This window comes from Natrix helvetica (genome assembly GCF_964273705.1).
Source record: "Natrix helvetica genome assembly, chromosome: 5".
Lineage (NCBI taxonomy): Eukaryota > Metazoa > Chordata > Lepidosauria > Squamata > Natricidae > Natrix > Natrix helvetica.
In genome coordinates, this window is record NC_138551.1 from 21,178,812 (window position 1) to 21,200,083 (window position 21,272).

The 21,272-nt window shown below is 41.1% G+C and overlaps 1 protein-coding gene across 2 annotated transcripts in view; it reads left to right on the forward strand.

Moving 5' to 3' along the window:
* WDR49 (WD repeat domain 49) overlaps positions 1-21,272 on the forward strand; it is a 148,759-nt gene that overhangs the window by 12,196 nt on the left and 115,291 nt on the right. For both annotated transcript variants that reach the window (XM_081955592.1, XM_081955593.1), the window contains exons 3-5: positions 10,427-10,864; positions 11,023-11,199; positions 12,733-12,907. In XM_081955592.1, coding sequence (XP_081811718.1) covers positions 10,427-10,864; positions 11,023-11,199; positions 12,733-12,907 — 790 coding nt within the window. The remainder of the gene's footprint in view (positions 1-10,426; positions 10,865-11,022; positions 11,200-12,732; positions 12,908-21,272) is intronic.

Below are 21,272 nucleotides of genomic sequence, written 5' to 3' on the forward strand. Positions count from 1 at the left end.
TAATGGCCCATTGAGAAAGGGGGACAGGAAGCTGCAGGGAGCTGCTCTGTCTTTAAAAACATGTTTCTCCTTTTCTCATCCAGGGAAATATAATATTCCACCTTTTTAATATTTCCTAAAATATTTCATTTTTCTAGGAGAGGGAGGGGTGGGTGCTAACTTCCTACAATTCTATCTGTTAATCCCATTCACAAGAGTTGGCTAAAATGGGGAGGTTAGCGGAATCCAAGACAAAGTTCATTTTCTTTTATGAACTTGCTTTAATTCCACAGGTGTGTAGTAGTTTCCATGGAATACCAGCCCTATCTCTTGTTCTATTCAGCCAGGTGCCTCTTTCTTTTACAGACTCCTGTTGCTTTCCTTCCAATGTTATTAAGCAGTTCAAGGGGGTCAGTGATTGTGCATGAAAAGGAAAGTGTCTGGTGTGTGATCTGGCCTTGTCTGCATCCACAGAGCAGACAGAGTATGATAGTATGATGACAAGACCTCTCATCTTCAACCACCCCCTTGGAAAGAGAGATGGAAGGATCAGTGCCAGGAGGCCAAGCAGAGCTTTTGATCTCTAATTACTGCAGATGGTTAGACTTCTGGTTTAAATTGGGTCTAATTGAGGTTACTGCAATTACAATAGCTTTCTCTTTCAGATCCTGCCCTTTCCCCTGTGTGAGCTGCTCAGCTAATGGGAGCTGGCAGCTCTCATCTATATTGTCGCGTTGTTTGGCAGGAAACTGTAGGAACGTGGCTGGCTTCTTAGGGGGCAGAGTATGATTTCTTTTCACAAAGAAGGCTGAGGAGGTGAGCAGCCCATTTCTGCCAGTGTCATTTTTCAAGTTGCGTTGTTTCTTTCCGCTTGCAAAGAGAGGCCCGTCCTCTCTTTGCAAGTCATAAGTCTTCACTGAGAGCTGGAGGTGAGTGGTTATTTTTTTAAAAAAAAGAAAAGAAGAGAGAGCAACTTAATGTTTCCTTGATAACCAACTGACTTCCAATCATCCATAAGGTTTTTTTTTAAATTTCAGATTGCCTGCAGGATTCTCAGTTTAAGAGCCCCTGTGGGGATCCACTTGGAAAATTTCTGTGATTGTCAACTTTTCAATGGGGCAAGAGCTGAAATGGACAGACTGAGGAGATTTGCTGACATGAAACCATTAAATGCACAGATTTGCTACAGGTTATGAAAACAGCTCATTCTGATGCATCATCACAACTAGTTATGATGGGAATTGGGCTTGTGAGTGCATTAGTTTCCATGACAATTACAAGACAAGAGAAACATCTAAGTCAGTGATGGCGAACCTTTTTTGGCTCGCGTGCCACAAATGGGGGGAGCGCAGGGGGGTCGTGTGCGTGCGTGCCGCACCCATAATGCAATGCGTGACCCCCAGTGTGCATGCGTGCACAAAAGGCGCTTCCCCCCATTTTTACATGCTTTTTTTGCCCTCCCCAGGCTCCAGAGGCTTTATATGAGCCTGGGGAAAAGAGCCCCCCTGCCCCCCCAGACGCCCTCCCCAGGCTTCAGGGATCGTCCGGAGGCTTCCATGAAGCCTTCGGAACGCTTAAAACGACCCTCTGTGCAAACCGGAAGTCACTTCCAGTTTGCTCGGAGAGTCGTTTTGAGCGCTCCGAAGGCTTCAGGGTCTGTCCGGAGGCTTCCCTGACGCCTTCGGAACTCTCAAAACGACCCTCCGAGCAAACCGGATGTGACTTCTGGTTTGCTCGGAGGGTCGTTTTGAGCGCTCCGAAGGCTTCAGGGACCGTCCGGAGGCTTCCCTGACGCATTTGGAGCGCTCAAAACGACCCTCTGAGCAAACTGGAAGTGACTATACAGCAAACTGTAAAGCCTCTGGAGCCTGGGGAGTGTGAAAAATGGCTTTTAAAAATGGTGAACTCAGCTGACAAGGTAGCGCCTCACATGCCCTGACAAATGGCACGCGTGCCATAGGTTCGCCATCACTGATCTAAGTATTCCCTGTAAAATAATAATATGGAAATGGTCCTTTTGTTATGCTGTTTACTAGTAGCATCTTTCTCTTTTTCTCCTTCTCTTCTTGATGTAACTAGTTTGAGGAAAAACATGGAAGCCTTCTTACAAAAAAAGGACATTGTCTCTTTCCCAGATTTCTCCTAGATGTTCTTCTGGTAAAAGCTATATTCTGGTCCCCACTCTCAGCTTAAGCTTGTACAACTTACATTTGTTTATTCCATCAAGAGCTTTACTGCTGTTCTCTTGAGAATGGACTCTCAGGCAGTCAAATTCTATGACTTCAGAGTATAATAGACTGTCCTATTGGCAGAATGAAGAACACCCACTGGTGAGACGTAGGTAGCTGTAAAAGTAGGTTACTTGCTAATTCCAGCAGCTGCCAGCAAAGGCAGGGAGGAGGACACATTGCAAATGTTCCTTTAGCTGGTCTGATTTACTGCTGTGTGTGCCAGTACACCTTAATAAAAGAAATTCAGTGAGAGGGAAAGTCAGTCCAAACCACTGAAATATCTTTAACTTCACAAAATTAGTAGGATAGGGTCTCACCCTCTACCCAAGACAGAAGATGTCTCTGGAAAAGGCTTTGCTAAAGCCATTCTTTCTTCAGCAATCCCCTTTATTATTTAATTTTTAAATGTCATGGTATAAATTGAGATGGTTTTGTTAGGGATGTAACCCTAGGCTTGGCTTGGCAATGTATATAAGCTATGATTACTGTACTGTTACTTTAAATGCTTAAGACATGTAATTGGTTTGTTACCTCAAGCAGCTATAAGAGGGAGCCAGAATGGCTGTTAGATCTCTCTCTCTGTTTTGTTAGAAGCTGATCAGTGTATACTGAGGTATTGTGGTTTGCTACGGTTTAGTTATACTTTGTGTGCTAGATTGACTATTTGATAACTGAATTACTGAACCGTGTATGACTTGGACTGTTAAGCGGACTCTGAATACCTCTATATTTCTACATAGTAAACTACTATATTTTTATACTATTCATTGTCTCTGTATGCTGGTTTGTGCGTGTTATTCCATATCACTCTCATTACGCTTCTCTGCATACTCTCTCTTCTAACAGGGAGCTTAATTACTTAATTAAGGTTTTCTGGCATAATGTAATTTTAAAAAAAATCAAATACCTAAAACATTATTTAGATAAAGGGACTGGGGAATCATAGCACTTTTCTCCCATGTCCTGACATAGTCCAGGACACCAAGTGCTACTAGTTAAGTAAATAGCATCAGACGCTGGAACAGGAAAATGCACAGTCCATGTATTGTCTGAATTAGACTTGAATTCTTCACGTATAGCTAAGCTGGATCATAGAGGCCTTGAAAAATGCCTGATTCTACAGTACAGTATCTATCCAGCAAAAAGCTTAAGGATGGTAGATTCCATGAACACTTTCAAATAACACTAGTAAGCACAACTTGCTATTTCATAGACACCGAACAACACAGAGTGATGGAAACCTTTTCCTTAAATGTTTCTGGTCTTTGAAAGAGTCAGAATAGAGCTGGAAAGTTACTTGGAGGTCTTCTAGTCTAATTCCCTGCTCAACCAGGAGACCCTATACCATTTCAGACAGGTGGCTGTCCAGTCTCGTCTTAAAACCTCCAGTGATGAAGCACCTTCTACTTCTGAAGGCCAGCTGTTTCACTGGTTAATTGTTTTTATTGTTAGAAAGTTTCTCCTTAATTCCAGTTTGTTCTTGATTAGTTTCCATCCCTTGTTTCTTGTCCTGCCCTCTGGTGCTTTGGAAAATAAATTGACCCTCCTCTTCTTTGGGGAAGCCTCTCAAATACTGGAATACTCCTATCATGACACCTCTATTGGGGCACCCCTAGTTGTTCTTTTCTTTAGACTAGCCATACCCAAATTCAGCAACCTTCACCAAAACCCAATGGACTACTTAAAATCTGTCTTGGTTTACCTTGAGAGTTTCTATCCCTACCGCAATCTCTGGAAATTAGTTGAACTTCTGAAGGAGCATCCATGAGTCTCTACTGACTGCTGCTCAAAGAGAATATTGTCAAATATTTTCCTTGTCAATGTGCCTTTCAAAACAAAGAAAGGAATGTCAATCATTTTGATAACTTGACCTCTAATTTAATATCCAGCTTTTTGTTGAATGAACGTAATATTCTGAGATGGAGTAAATTCATTTTTCCCATTCATTCTCCATGCCTATCATCCACCAATATCACAAAACCTTCTGTCAAGGTTCCAAGTAACACCCCCAACAAAAGAAAACTTGAGCTTCCTCAAAGTTCCATTTTATTAGAGATGTTATATTGACACATCTGGGAAAACCTGAATCTGGTTCTTTCCCACCAAACAAAAATTCAAGTCCCTGCCCAGCACCCACATGTCCATCACATGATCCAATCAGTCACCATCCAAAACTGGAGATGCCTTCCAGTCACCTCATCGCAGATGCAGGGCAAGATGTCCTTGACTTTCTGAGAAAAGAATGTTATTTGACTATATCTTACCCATGTGCCATATAATCCTGCCTCCCATTTTCCCACAGTAGAAAATGTGGCAGGCCTGAAGACCTAATGTACAAGATGGCTTCCAGCTCTGACATCTTCTAGGTTTCTCAAAACAGGCCAAATCACCAGTGCCCTTTCTGTCCAAAGCCAAACTCTTCCTCGTTTAAATGAATAAAAATGTCTCTCTGAGTTTCTCCAAACTATTTAATCTTGGACTTCCCCGGCAGTCAAGAATTTATAAAATTCTCAGGATGCCAATCGTATCTTGGAAGCACTTTGCATATCTCTTAAAATTCCAGGTATTATGATCGTATTCTTTGAAGTTGATCATTGCACAATATATGGTGAAATACTACATTAACTTCCTTTGTCATGCTCAGTTTTAAATGCTAGATTGATTTGGACGTAGCTCGGTAATTTACTGAAAAGAGATTATCTGCTAAAAGATATTCATTACTCATTCTCTATAGCTACATTTCAGCCTATAACTTTCATAATATTCCCTTCTTAGTCACAAAGGGTTTTTTAAAAAATGTTAACAGTGTTCAGAAGATAAACCAAACCAGCAGGTTTTGCTTATTTATTTTGCTCATGAGTGTTTTTCCTTAACTTCCAGCAGTGACTTTTAGGAGTCTTGCTTCCTAAAACCCTTTGAACTAAGTTTTCTATTCATCATGAAAAGGAATTCTTCATCTAGTTCAAAACATATATTTTCTTTTGTGTTCATTGGGCCTTTGGTTTTTCCAGAAGTGGATGAATGAACACAGGGAAAGTAGGATCCTCCATCCAATAGATGTCAGAGTGCTCCCCTGTGAGAAACCCTTAGATTATGATATGGCAAAATAATATTATCTAACATATATACCTGATCTGAAAAGTCACCAAGAAGTAGATTTTAAGATGAAGCATTCTTGAAAGCAATAAGACTTTTCACAATGTTTTGCTAGCATAGAGACTCTGATACAATTTTCTCGTACAGCTGATTATCTGGGGTGGCCTTTTCCATCTATGCAATAGTCTCTGCTATTTGTTACCTTCTACCGCATGGATAATTCCTAGCCAGATGTTTTTAGTCCCTGATTTCTATTAAGTCCAATATGGATAGAATACTGAACTGGGGAAAAAAATGCCACAAGACAAGTATGTGACTTTCTGGGTTTTTGAAAATGTATGTAAACAGCAATGAGATTTACATCTCCACTTGGTGATTATTAGGAATTTCATGCTAGTTATATATTGAAGGGATGATTCCATTTTTTTATTGCCTTTGAAGAACATCACATTTTTCAGTTTCTAAAGTCCATGCAGTGCAAGAGAGCCCCCGGGGCTACTGCTCAATTCATTTATCATTTATTAATTATGGAACTAAGCTCAGTAACAGTTGTTTTTTTTGGTTTGTTTTTTCACCTCCATAAACCTCCACTCAGATCTTCATTTTTCTTCAGGGGTATGCATGGTTGCATCCATTTGAGATGTATATGGATGCTATAATACAGGGGTGTCAAACTCAAGATCCCTGGGCCAGATCCAGGTGCTTAGATCTGCCCACGGGGCCACCCTGGAAACACCAAAGGATTGGCCCATGGTGCTTCTCTGCAGGTAATCTTTATCACCACTACCACTTTCCCAGGGGTGGGTTCCAGTTTCTGCTACTCACACTTTGGGTACGTGCACAGTAGGTTAAAAAATGCTTCTGCACATGTGCAGAAGCAAAAAAACAAGATGGCGGGCCTACTGCACCTCCGATAGAACCGGTTTGGGGGCATGGCCAGCTGCGTTACTACTTACTCAGCCGAGCCGGTCCGAACCGGTAGGAACCCACCACTGTACCTTCCCCAAATAAATGTGAGATTGTCCTTACTTACTTGCAAGAGACACTTCTGTTCAAAAAGTAGTCTTTTTTTTTTACTTGCTAGTTTGTTGGCACAACTTTCGAATGGAACGGTTTAAAGTATCTCGTAGATGTTAGATCTGAAAGGCTAAATTTAGGTTTTGCTCTCCTCTCCTATTCAGTCCTCCTGTGCAAATGCAGCTTCAGTTAAAATGAGATGGGAAAGTTCTGAGCTAACTTAGCCTGCCAGGCTAGTTGATCTAGTCCAGGGCTTTCTAATCTAAATTGTCGCAAGTGCTGATGAGGATGAGTGCATGAGAATGACTGATGAAGATGACATGAGGATGACTGATGAGGATGAGCTAATCAGTCTGGGGGCCACCACGGATGAATTCCAACCTTTGAAAACGTGGACAAAAATGTAGAGAATGTACAGTATGTACCAAAATGTACATGCTATTAAATATACATGTATTAATAAGCAAAAGCTTTGCTGCAGAACAAGGCTTCTTGCAAAACAAAGTAATTTGGTTTTGGTCATTAAGCCAGCAGAATTTTTCATTAAGCAGAACACTGATATTTGGTTTTATTATTGGGTTAATAGATATTTTTCTCAAGATGAATCTAGAAAGGCCACTCCACTCAAAGTGCCCTAGTTGTGTTTTTCTTTTTCTCCTCTCTCCTTCTGGAACAGATACATTTTTTCCTCGAACAAACTTTTCTCTCAACCTTCCTGCTGCTGCTTAGCAGAGGGATCTTACTTGTTTGCTCTTTTACTTCTTCCTTGCCCTGCTCTTTCCTTGTCTCTTCCGGGGACAAGCCAAGCCTTCCCATCCCCTTCACCTACTGTTTTTGCCCAGAAAGTCTTAGTTTCAGGAGAATTTAGGAAAAGGAATGGCAGAACCTAGGAGTGGAGTGAAAAGAGAGATTAGCCTAGAATACCTACATAGCTACAGGAGAACTAAGTCCCTTAAATGCTGTTGGCCTTTATCTAACTCTAATCAGGTGGTGATCAGAGGTATTTAGCAGGTTCTGACCAGTTCTGGAAAACTGGTAGCAGAAATTTTGAGTAATTTGGAGAACTGGTAAACATCACCTTTGACTGGCCCCACCGCCATCTATTCTCTGCCTTCCGAATCCCAGCTGATCAGGAGGAAATGGGGATTTTGCAGTAATCTACCGCTCAGTGGTGAAATTCATTTTTTTACTACTGGTTCTGTGGGGGTGGCTTGGTGGGCATGGCAGGGGAAGGATAATGCAAAATCTCCATTCCCACTCCACTCTGGGTCTAGCCAGAGGTGGTATTTGCCAGGTCTCCAAACTACTCAAAATTTCTGCTACTGGTTCTCCAGAATCTGTCAGAACCTGCTGGATTAAACCCCTGCTTCCACTGTAGTGGGCAGGGAATGGAGATTTTACAGTATCCTTCCCCTGCCACACCCACCAAGCCACACCCACAGAACCAGTAGTAAAAACTTTTGAATCCCACCACTGGTGTTGACCATTAGTTGAGAAGGTTCTTGTGCATGGTCATGATTAGCAATAAATTAGTTTAATTGGATCTTTTTAATAGGCTCTAATGTTGAGGAGACACCTACAATATTGCTGTATAACAGTGTTGTACCAATGACCTCAATACCTACCTAGTATTCTTAAGGGCCATAGAAGATGATTTGGAGAGTTACCTTACATTATGAGTTTTGGGAACATTGATGTAGTATGTGAACCTGAACCCTAGAAAGATGTTAGCTATTTCCAAATTATCTCTATGGCATCGCACAGCAAGCAACAGAACTTTTTGTATGTGTGTGTGACATTTTAAGGCATATACAACAGGGTTTCAGGTGGGTGGAATTCAGGTGTGATGCTACAAGGCTGCTTTGATCATTCTGATCCTGTCCTGCCTTCCCACAGATGTTGCTGCTGTTTGTCAAATCTTGGATGAAGCACCAGTCCTCACCAAAGGGCTTTTCTCTTTCCTCACAAGTCTGTGCAGGAATGGCTGCTTCCATCCCTCAATACATCCTGCAAAACATACCCTTTATATTAACTCAACCACAAACAAACACACACCAAACACAGTCACTGATAACGATGCTGCTGCTTTGCTAAAAAAACAAACAAACCTGTAAACCTTAATTCAGACAAACCTGAACCTGATTCATTTCAAGTTCCTGTCTACTTTTAGAAAATACGCAGAGTACTTGAGAGGGCAAGCGGAATGTAATTTACAGTAACTTCTAAAACATTGCTCCATTAATGTCCTAGATGGAAGACCAATGAAATCAGTAGTACTGAAGTACTAGCATTATAATTAATTAAACTTGATTTTCCTCAAATTTCTCTTGGGACTAGGCTTCAAATAGTGGCTTCTTTCTCTGTGTATAAAAATTGGGTTGATTTTTATTCTTGTTCTTGTTGTTTTCTGTTCAGTTAATTCATTGGAATGTACGGAGAAGATTTTTAAAACAATCTAAAACAGCATTTCTTCTGCCTTTGCTATTATATTTCTATCTATGGATATGAGAAAATTCAGGGAAGGTTTTTTTTTTTTATGTGTCTTTAGGGAAGATTGGATTGGGTGATTATTAAATAGCATAAAGAGATTTCCTCCTGAGTAATTTCAAATGATTATTTTGATAGCTTTTTAGCATATCAAATGAGTTTGAGGCCTTAGGTACTTGCAGTATTAAACACAACTCTTTCATAAGGAAAATAAACTGAGCTACATAACTTATTTTGCCAAGTCAATAATTATTTTTATGTAGCTGCAAAGCTGTGGTTGGAGTTGTTCCTAATCATGCATATAGTATGAGGTTCTTTCCATACTAAGTAGAAAAGCTACTGTCAAAAATCATTCCTTTCCTTGTTGGAAAAAATCAGATATGCTGAGTTTAGCAGAATTGTCCTGAAGGTGATTTTTCAAAAGGGAATTGAACTTTCTTTGTTTTTGCTTGAAGACATTTCGCTTCTCATCCAAGAAGCTTCTTCAGTTCTAAATGAATAGCAGAGAATGGAAGGATTTATATTCCTTGCAGTCATCTGGATGACTGAGAATCTCCATTGAGCTAAGCAGAACTTATTCCTGAGTCAATACATATTGTATAGGATCATCTTCCAGGATATGGTGCTCATGCCTTAAAAATATTTAGCCGTCTATTATTTCTATTTATTTATTTGATTTAATATAACTCCTCACCTCTACTTTTGACCTCTGGGTGGCCAACAATAATTAATAGTATAATGATCCAATCCAAAACCTCAAATGATTACCATAGCAATGTTAATGCCATGTTAATACTGTGCAGCCAAAGTACTCAAAATATTACATTGTGCAACTATATAGCTGGACTCACTTAACATGTGGGATGGATCTTCAGAGATGGAGAAGGATGGTAGCCAAGGGAATGATCAGACAACTTAGCTCACTGCAGGAATGTGGGAGAAACAAGCAGCTCAGAAAGCACTCTCCCTACTTTCTTGAGCTGTAAAGACAATGGGGGAGGGGGTAAAATGTGCTTAGAAGACTTAGAAGGTATTCAAAAATGTAACCTTACAATAAATTAAAAATGGTGTATCAGGCTTTGCTTCCTGTGTAGTCTGCATTGCAAGATTGACCCGCACATGTGACATTTTGAATGCACATGCCAATTGAATGGGCAATAACCATTTTTCAACACTGCCTCTAGGAAAACATTTGGCACTAAATTTGAAGTAACGGGCTAGCTGCAGAAGCACTGAACCAATCCAGTTGGGCACAACCCAGAATTATAATACAGAAGATGGTCATCACTAGTATATGTTTTTTAAATAAATACTTAAATAGAATATTGCTCCTTTGTCTTTCTCTCAAAATCTTTATCAGAATGATTACTTCATTCCACCTAACAGTAAGGCCAGCTATAGTGGGTCAACAGTAGCCTTTTAGTTGTACCAGTCCCTGAAGCTGCTCCAGTTTGGAGTATGTTCATATACAATTTTCATATTGCTTGATGTCCCTATAAATACATGGTGGCTTTCGATGAAGACTTATGAAAGTTGTCCAGTAAAAAAATTGCCGAGTTACTGATATTTAAACAAAATGTATCAAACTTTAAACTCTGTTTCTTACTTCTTACAAGTCCTCAGAATCCAGTGGAAATAGGATGACTCGAGAATCATTTGTCAATACAATGTCTGCAACGATTAAGCAAGGCACTAAGGAGGAATACGGTGAGCTTTTTGATAAGATAGATTTGATCCGGGATGGCCTTATTGATTGGGATAAATTGACTTCCTTTGTGCTTCTCGAGCTATATGAAAGAGATGAACGAACCAAGATGTTGGTTGTTCCCCAATGGAAAGATCTCCGTTTCCTCCCAACCATACATAAAGATGTCATTCAGAATGTGATCTGTTTTAAACACCCCAGCAAATACTTGACTGTGAGCAGAAATGGATTGCTTGGCGTCTGGGGAGAACGTTTAAAGTTACAAAAGATGGTGCAAATCACGACAGAAGCTGTGAAACCCAAAGACCTCTGGGTGACTTCTCTGGTTGCCTTACCAAACGTTAACAAGGTGGGTGGATGAACGGATGGAAATGGAGCACAATTTTTTGAGGGGGTGGTGAATAATAAAAATAAAAATAACTGACTGGTGATCCAAGAATGGTGGTTCTCAAGGAATATTCTTTTTTTCTCCTTTTCCTGCCCCCCACTCCTTCTCTCACCCTTTAGGTGGCTGTTGCATTTACAAACAAAGAGATCCATTTTGCAGAGTTAAATTTCAAAAAAGGCTTCTTGTGTCAATACAGACTTCAAGGCTTTGAGGAAACAGTGACTTGCATGCACTATTGGTATAACCCTCATGATGGAAATGAAGCTATTCTGAGCCTGGGAGATGTCTGTGGACAGGCAAGTATGGCACAACATCTAGAATTATGGTGCAATGTAATCTTGTAATGCTACACATTCAGTGCTAACAGTTTCATTGTATAAACCAGACAAAACTCCCTTCAGGGTTTGACATAAGAAAAGCCCGGAAACAAGATTGTTTTGAACAGGTGTATCAAACTCAAGACCTGCGGGGCAGATCTGGTCTGCAGGGCGCTTAGATCTGGCCCAGGGGACCTCCCTGGAAACAGCAACAGTCCAGCCTGCAGTGCCTATGCCAGCAAAACCAGAGCTTGCATGGGCTCTGTGTTAGCTAGCAGAGGGATGGAGGAGGCCATCCCAGCTGAAAATGGAGCTCAGGAGTCTGTTTTCACTGGCAGAGCACTTGGGCTAGAGGCATCCCCGACATGAGTGACATCAAGCTGGCCATGCCCACCCTGGCCACACCCATTCCAGCCCCCCGAGGTCAAACACAACTCTGTGATGCGGCCCACAATGAAATCGAGTTTGACACCCTTAGCTTGGAAGGTATGAAGCTAGCCAAACTTGGTGGATCTGACTGAAGATTTGAGGTGACCTCATGATATGGGCTCAGTGAGTTCCACGGTTGAACATGGATTTGAACTTGGATATGGTCAGCCATAGTTCAACACTTTAAATCATAAACCATAATAACTCCCTAGATCTCTCTAGATTTCTCTAGATCTATACTCCATCTCGTCCTACCTGGAGAAACTAGAAACTGAACTGAAGTATGTTTGCATGCAACCCATTTGATCTTCCAGTGAGCTATAATATAGACTTTCTTTCCTTAGAGATTTTTAAGCAGAGGTTGGATGTCACCTCTTGAGGGCCCCTTACATATTTTGAAATAGTTCCTTCACAATTTTATTATTTAGGGGTCCTTTTCTTCCAAACCAAATGCCCACTCAAGTCAATTGTTTCTTATTGCTCCTGCTCTTGAGCTGCAAAAAATTAATTTGAGTTTCCCAAGTATTTGCTGACATTCTTTGACAAAATTGGGTCAACTTTCCTTCCATATTCGGGCTCTTGTTAAAGTAGACAGCAGTAAAGTAGTTCCTCTTGCACATATGTGCTAGTTGTTCCCAACTCTAGGGGGCAGTGCTGTCCAAAGATGTCTCCATGGTCATGTGGCTGGCATGACTAAATGCCGAAGATGCACGGAACACTGTTACCTTCCCACCAAAGATGGTCCCTATTTTTCTACTTGCATTTTACACGCTTTCGATCTGCTAGGTCAGCAGAAGCTGGGACAAGTAACCAGAGCTCACTCCGTTATATGGCACTAGGGATTTGAACTGCCAACCTTTCTGATTGACAAGCTCAGCGTCTTAGCCACTGACCCACCATGTCCCTTATAATAATAACAATAACTACTATAATACTAAAATAGTCATAGCTACGGTGATGAAATTTAAATGCCTACCAATTATGAATTTATAGCAAAAGAGAGGTATTTGTGTGACGTTGGTAATGGGTTGCATTGAAATGTTTAGAAATGGTTTAAAAATTGAATCCATTCTTCTTGTATAGGTCCAAGCAATTGTCTTCAACGCAGCCCTTATTTCATTGTTTGAACGGCCTCCAAGTTCTCTTGAAGATGAAAATGTGACAGTGACAATTACTTGGCAGGAGTTGATTTCTGGATATCACACATGCTGCCATACCTTAAGACACAAAATCCATAATAAAGAATGGATTAAGCAAGGTACATATTTGAAGAGTAATAAAAGAATGTTTTCTTTTAATCTTGTATATTAGCTTTCTCATATTTTGTGATGTTAGAAAGAATATTGAATTGATGAAAACCTGCTTTTAAATGGCAAATGTATCTATATCTCCTAAGCCCTATTGAATATAAGCCATGTCCTCAACTCAAGGGCAACTTATCCATCAATGCAGTTTCCTGGGTTACAGTGGAGAAGTGATTTGTCATTGCCTTCGCAGATGTTTTCTTTATTTGTTAAATTTGTTTGCTGCCTGTCTCGTCACACGGCTATTCTAGGTGGCTTACAACAATAAAAAAAGGAGAAAAATGAAAGGTGTGTAAACAAAACAGAAGTAATATTATGAAAGAATAAACAAACAACAACAACAACAACAATAATAATAATAATAATAATAATAATAATAATAATAATAATAATAATAATAATAATAATAATAAATTTAATTTGTTAGCCGCTCCCTCTCCACAAGGGACTCGGGGCGGCGTACAATAAGAGCACATATGTACATATAAACATACACATACACGCATACACATACATGGAGGAGGTAACAGTCATTAAATACATACAGTAATAGTAATAAAATTAGCAATTAAAATACCCCAAATTAAAAATTACAAATATAAAAAAGACTGTCAGGAGGAATAGGATGAAACTACGGTTGAGCCAGGCCAGCTAATTGGAAAAGGTGGGTCTTGAGCTTTACACGGAAGGAGCGGAGATCGGAAGTGATCCTGATGTCAAGGGGGAGGTCATTCCACAGGGCTGGGCCCATCACAGAGAAGGCCCTGCTCCTGGGTGTCGCCCCCCGATACTGTTTAGCGGACGGCACCCGGAGAAGTCCCTCTCTGTGTGAGCGGATTGGTCGTAGGGATGTATGGGGCAGGATGCGATCCCGCAAGTAACTAGGTCCTGTGCCATGGAGCGCTTTAAAGATCATAATCAGAACCTTGAAACGCACCCGATAGACCACAGGAAGCCAAAATACCAAAAGGAACACAACAAGAATAAATATATCAATGTGCTAACCCAAAAAAAATGGATGGGTGGAGAGGAGAGAGCAAGGAAGAGGGGAGGTGGAATCTGCTATCTCTCTAGCAGCTGCCTCCAGTTTGGAATCCCCCCCATTTGGTCCCCAGGCTAACCAGAAGATCCAGGTTTTCAGGCAGTTGCAGAAGAATAGGAGGTGGGGGAGGATCTTACCTTAGAGCAGTGATGGCTAATCTTTTTGTCCTCGTGTGCTGAAATTGTGCACAGGCCCCCACACCCACAATGCATTGTGACCCACCCCCCGGTGCATGCCTGCATGCCCCCTGCTCCCCTGTGTATGACCCCCCCATGACCGTCCGTGCATGCGCATGACCCCCCACACTCCATTTTAGACCTAGCAGGCCTCCCTGAAGCCTCCTGGGACCAAACACAGACTGCTGGGGTTGGGTGCTGCATCCCCTCTGTGCTCTGTTTTGGCTTAGCATGCTTCCCTAAAGCCTCCTGGGACCAAAAATGGACTGACCCCCTGACGCCCCCTGAGCCCCCTGCCCCCCCCGACTTCCTGTCATGCACGTGCATCTCCTGCATGCACAGCAGAGACCCGAAAATCAGCTGGCTGGTGGGAGGCATGCACGCATGTCAATGGTGGGTTTCAAAATGTTTTAGAACCTCTTCTGTAGGTGTGGCCTGCTTTGTGGGAGTGACTTACTGGCCATGTGACTGGGTGGTAGTGGCTTGCCAGCCATGTGACTGAGTGGGAGTGGCTTGGCAGTCATGTGACTGGGTGGGCATGGCCAACTTGTAAAATGTGGTGAAACTCACTTAACATCGCTCTTGCTTAGCAACCAAAATGTTGGCTCAGAAACTTTGGCATTTGAAGCACGCACATCTTAAAGCTGTCAAGTTACTAGATCCTTGCACCCCTAACCCTTTAGAAAAAAAACACCACCAGTCATGTTGGCTCAGGAACTCTAGCATTGAAGTGTGCAAGTGTTAAAGCTGTCAGGTTACATGACCCTTGCAGCCCTAACCCTTTAGAAAAAAATACCAGGGGTGTTCAAACTTGACAGCTTTAAGACTTTAAGGTTTAGATAGGACTCTTAGAGGTGGGCGGGGCAATTGGTGAGCCAGCCAATCAGTGAGCGGCAGGCGGGGCAAGTGGTGTGGATGGGCAGGGGGAGGGAGCTGGAACCGGTTCTAAATAACACGGTAGATTCGTGGAACCTCTTCTATAGAAGAGGTTAGAACCCACCCCTGCGCATGTGCATTGGAGCTCAGCTGGGTGACGTCTCATGTGCCTGCAGAGGGCTCTTTGTGCTGCCTATGACACGCATGCCATAGGTTCACCATCATGGCCTTTGAGGATAAGCTTTTCAAACTAGTTTACAACCTTGGGATGGTCTGGTACCACCCATCTGAGCAATAGCTAGGTTTGACTGTCAATCTAAAAAATGACTTCAGTTGAAGCCATGCTTACTTCTACTTCATTTCTTGGTTGCCATTCAAGGGGTAGGGATAGAATATGGGGCAGACTCAGGAATGTGGTGTCTCAGCTGGCTAGCCATAATATCTACCAGCCAGCGTGAGAACCAAGGTCATATCAATGGACACCTGTCAAAGTTGAGTGTGAATCTGGACTGATTGGTCCATGTGATCTGAGAGATATAGGGAGGTGGGGAGGTCTTCTTCATTTAACTATCCCTGTGGCCGGGAATAGTTTCTAAGTGCTAAATGGCTAAGACGCTGAGCTTGTTGATCAGAAAGGTCGGCAGTTTGGCGGTTCGAATTTCTAGCGCCATGTAACGGAGTGAATTCCTGTTACTTGTCCCAGCTTCTGCCAACCTAGCAGTTTGAAAGCATGTAAAAATGCATGTAGAAAAATAGGGACCACCTTTGGTGGGAAGGTAACAGTGTTCCATGCGCCTTCAGCATTTAGTCATTCCAGCCACATGACCATGGAGACATCTTTAGACAGCACTGGCTCCTCGGCTTAGAAATGGAGATGAGCACCACTCCCTAGAGTCAGGAACGACTAGCATATATGTGCGAGGGGAACCTTTACCTTATATTCTTTTTCTTTCTTTCTTATTCTTTTTAAACTCCAGCACTTGCTCACTTTTAAACCAAAACCTGAAGATGATAACAATGGTCTCTGAAATACTTCATAGTATGAAGAGGCTCTTTAAATTCTAAAACAATAAAGCATTTTCTATAAATGACATCAGTTATTCAGATCTGAATAATTAATAAATGTCTAGTCCACAGAGAGGAATCATTCCCCTTTCTGCCATAAAAGTGTCCCCATTAATGCAAAATTTCAAACTTTCATTTCAACGTTAAGTTGTCAAGCTGCAACCTGGAGACATCTGTTGGATCTTTCAAATCCCATAGTACAGTTTAAGAAAAGACAACCACAGCATCTGCTCTGCTCTGGCCTGCTACTCATTTCCCTTACCTGCTTGTTATGGCACACTTAGATTCTCATTCCAGGTGTTAGAATAAGCAGAGAAGTTGGAACGAGTGGGGGGGAAATAGGTCCACAAGCACCACCCGGATTCATGTGCCAGCAAATACTTCAGTGAGAGATCTCCAGGTTGGAACCTGGCCACCTTATTCTACTCTTAAATATTTCAAAGGAACAAAAGTGGAGGTTTCATTTGCATTCTGACAACTGTAGTCAGTGGTGGGATTCAAATAATTTAACAACTGGTTCTCTGCCCTAATGATTTCTTCCAACAACCAAGTCACCAAACTGCTTGGAAACTTAACAACCGATTCTCCCGAAGTTTCACGAACTGACTGAATCCCACCACTGACTGTAGTTCCATCACAATGGAAAAATAGTGCAACAATTCAAACTGTCAGAGTTTTGGCAGCGTGACTATTATTATGAGATAAACCCAGGAGCAAAACACAGCACAAAGCACACAAAGTTTGGGGCTCTTCTGCAGTCCTTAGGTGAGCAGTTCAGTGATCACTGAAGTTTGGGCATGCCAATATCCTTGGTTTCATCTATATCTATCCTATATCTATTTATTCTATTTTACTAAATAACTCTCTCTAAGCAATATACACATTTTCCCCCCCCCAATAATCTGGGTCCCCAATTTATCGATCTCGGAAGGATGGAAGGCTGAATCAACCTTGAGCTAGTCAGGATTGAACTGCTGGCAGTGAACCGAGCCTGCAATACTGCATTCCAACCACTGTGCCATTTCAGCTCTTAAAATAGTATAAAAACAATAAGCATGTCAAAACAGTCATATTAAGCAAGAATAACAATAACATCCCAGTCTCATCTTGACCTTCACTGCTGCAACTCCTGCCTTCTCCTCTTCCTTGTTGTGCCCTTGTATCTTCTTATCCCAGATAGAATTCCCATGTGAACTTCCACTGAAATGTCAGAGACCAAACACCTGAGAGCAGATCAAGAAGCAATGGGTGGAAACTAATCAAGGAGAGAAACAAGCTAGAACTAAGAAGAAATTTCCTGATAGAACAATTAATCAATGGAAAATCTTGCCTCCAGAAGTTGTAAATGCTCTAACACTGGAAGTTTTTAAGAAGAGATTGGATAACCATTTGTCTGAAGTGATGTAGTGTTTCCTGCCTAAGCAGGGGATTGGACTAGAAGACCTCTAAGGTCCCTTCCAACTCTGTTATTCTGTTCTGTTCTGTTCTGTTCTAGTCTAGTCTAGTCTATTGCTTTTGCTCCCCATTGAAAGTGGACATTTTTGTCCCACAACAGGATGGGCTATCAACAAAATTGGGAGGACAAGTGCCTGTGTCCTTTTCCATCTATGATCCAGATCTGTTTCAAGATACCTTTGAATTTTAAAGAATTCTTTAAAAAATAACTTATTTTTAAGAATCATGGTGGCACAGTGGTTAGAGTGCAGTACTGCAGGGTATTTCTGCTGACTGCTGGTTGCTTGCAATTTGCCAGTTCAAATCTCACCAGGCTCAAGGTTGACTCAGCCTTCCTTCCTTCTGAGCTCAGTAAACTGAGGACCCAGATTGTTGGGGGAAACATGTTAACTATGTAAACCACTTACAGAGGGCTGTAAAGCACTTTGAAGTAGTATATAATCTAAGTGCTATTGTTATTTTATATACTAGCTATTACAAGTAAGAGGTCTCCATTGCTGGAGGTAGATATTAGTGTCTTATGAATTCTCTAGCTGTGCATTTTCTCCCCTCAAACTCGTTCAATTAATTACCTTCACATCTATTTCCAATTCTGATTTTATCATTCTTTAAGAACATATTTTTCTGCTGTTTAATTTCTTCATCTTTTCTTCAGGCAGCAGAGCATTTTAATTTATCATGCTTGCTCTTGGTGCAAAAATTGCTCCGACATCACCTTTCCTACTCAGACATCATCCAAGGAGGTTGATTTACAGCTTAATTTAGTCAGCAACAAGTAGAATTGTAAAGATTAGTTGGCTCATAACATATATTTTATTCTCATAAAAGTCCCCAAGGCCTCCTGTATTGCTAAAGTATGCCCTTAATTTTTTTTAAAAAAGAAATTCTATTTCACCACATAAATTGCCAAGCAAACATTTTAGAAGCATATTACAAATCTATTTCCCAAATACTTACATTTTCTGGTAGCAAATGTGCTTATTTTAATGTGTCATTCTTGCAGAGATATAACAACTTTGAATTTCAGAGATTTATTTGGAATCTTTCAACCTAGTAGGCTTTTTAAGGATGGCCTTCAATTGTTTGCCTATGAGCACATAAAAAATGCAATATATGAACATACCACCTATGCGTTTCTCAGATTGCTGAAATTCATGAGGGCTCCCTGAAACAAATGCTTAGGTGTTAGATATTCCAGGATGACACACACACACACACACACACACACACACACACAGTTTAGACATTAATGGCTGTGTGTTGCATTATTTGGAGGGGACAGCACATTTAAACTGTTATACAAGCTGTATACTAACTACTTTACATTATAGCCAAGTGTCATTTCTTCAGTGTTGTCACATGAAAAGATATACTTAAATATTTACAAAATGTGAGGGGGACTACTCACTTCTGTGATATACTGTGTGTGTGTGTGTGTGTGTGTGTGTGTGTGTGTGTGTGTAGCTCATCCTGGAATATTTAACACCTAAACATTTGTTTCAGGTTTCTTTTGCCTTTTCTGTCTTTTGGCTCTGTCTTTCCCTTTTCTGCCTGGATGGCTCCTAGAGTGAGCCAAAAGACAGAAAAGGGAAGCAGTATGCTCCCTCCCATATTTGGGCACACCAGGGGTTGTGACCAAATACATACCTATTTCCCTGGCTTAGCTGATAAAGGAGGAGGGTCAGTGGCTTAGTGGCTAATACAACTGCCTAATATGTAATACAGCCCAGGTTCAATTCCCATTAAGGGTATGGCTAGCTGATGAGAGCTAATAGCTTGAAATAGATCTATACTAGTCTCCCTTTATTTATTTATCAGCACAAATGCAACACACACACACACACACACACACACACATTTCAAATTGGCTACTAACCTTACCATCCTCAGCAGAAGGATGTCTGTACTTTTCATTCACCAACAGGCTAATTTGTAAGCAAGGTTTGTCTAGGATTCATGTTCATGAAGATTTTATCTGGCTGCTCTAATGTATCTTTCATTGATTCCAGTGGGGGCAGAAGCTAGATTCATCACAGGACACTTACAAACTAGTTTTGCCTGTCCTTTTGTAGACTTGCTACAAAGCAGACTTAGCATTAGAATGTTAAAAGCCTGATAAGTTATGCATTGAATGTGAAGATGTATATGGGTCCTGTGAGGGCACAGATGGCCTGAGACCAGATAGGTCCACTATAAGAACAATGCACAGATATCAACCACCTCTCAAACAGAGATATGATCAATCCTTAGAGTAGAATAACAGAGTTGGAAGGGACCTTGGAGATCTTCTAGTCCAACCCCCTGCTTGGGCAGGAAACCCACTTCAGACAAATGGTTATCCAATATCTTCTTAAAAACTTCCAGTGTTGGAGCATTTACAACTCCTAGAGGCAAGTTGTATCACTGATTAATTGTTCTATCTGTGAGGAAATTTCTCCTTAGTTCTAAGTTGATAAGTTTTATTAGTTACCACCCATTGCTTCTTGTCCTATCTTCAGGTGCTTTGGAGAATAGCTTGACTCCCTCTTCTTTGTGGCAGCCCCTGAGATATTGGAACACTGCTATCATGTCTTCCCTAGTCCTTCTTTTCATTAAACTAGACAGACCCACCGTTCTTCATATGTGTTAGCCTCCAGTCATGTAATCATCTCTGCACTCTTTTTAGAGTCTCAACATCTTTTTTACATCGTGGAGACCAAAATTGGATAAAGTATTTTAAGTGTGGCCTTACCAAGGCAATATAAAATGATATTAACACTTCATGTGATCTTGATTCTATCCCTTTATGCAGCCTAGAATTGTGTTGGCTTTTTTGGCAGCTGCTGCACACTGCTGGCTCATATTTAAACGGTTGTCCACTAGGACTCCAAGATCCCTCTCACAGTTACTACTATTGACCACCTACTGTATACTGTACCTGTGCATTTCGTTTTTCTTGCCTAAACGTAGAACCTTACTTTTTTCATCGTTGAATTTCATTTTGTTAGATAGTGCCCAATGTTCAAGTCTGTGAAGATCCTTCTGTATCTTCTGGAGTGTTGGCTATTCCTGGCTTTTAGACTGTTAGGACATACTGGTTTGAAAAGGAAATGGAAGTTTTGTTCCTGAGAAGAGATGAGAGAAAGAGGAAGCTGGCTAACTCCACGTGTATGTGTGTTTATACATGTGTGCTTGTAATTGGCAATTGTTGCTTTTCTGCTGTAGTAACAATTTTTCTAATATTTAGAATATAAATATTAATAATAAACCTAATTAATCAGAAAGCAGGATGGTGCATCTCTGCTTCATAGCCTCCATGATCAAGTAATAGCTGGTGTGAAGCCAGTCAGGGGATCTTCAGTAAGTCACACCAGGTGGCAGCATCTAGCTGATCTTTGCTGATCTTGCAGGTTAAGCAGGGCTGTTGACCTGTTTAAAAAATTAAACACAAGGAATAAAATCCCAGAAATAAGTGATGGCAAACCAGATCATAATTGCTAGAAAACTGCATGAATGCAATGGTCCAGGAATTAAGTTCAACAATAATGTTTTTACCTTACCATTCTCAAAAAGGTTATGCCAAGATTTCTGGAAGAGCTCGCAGCTCTGAAAGAAAAACAATTCGGACCTACCAAGTCTTCATTTCATTAGAGAATAAACTTAAGGGGTAAAAAGAATGGAGCTATGTCTTTACCTTGTACCCAGGTTACGTTAGCCAACGGTGAT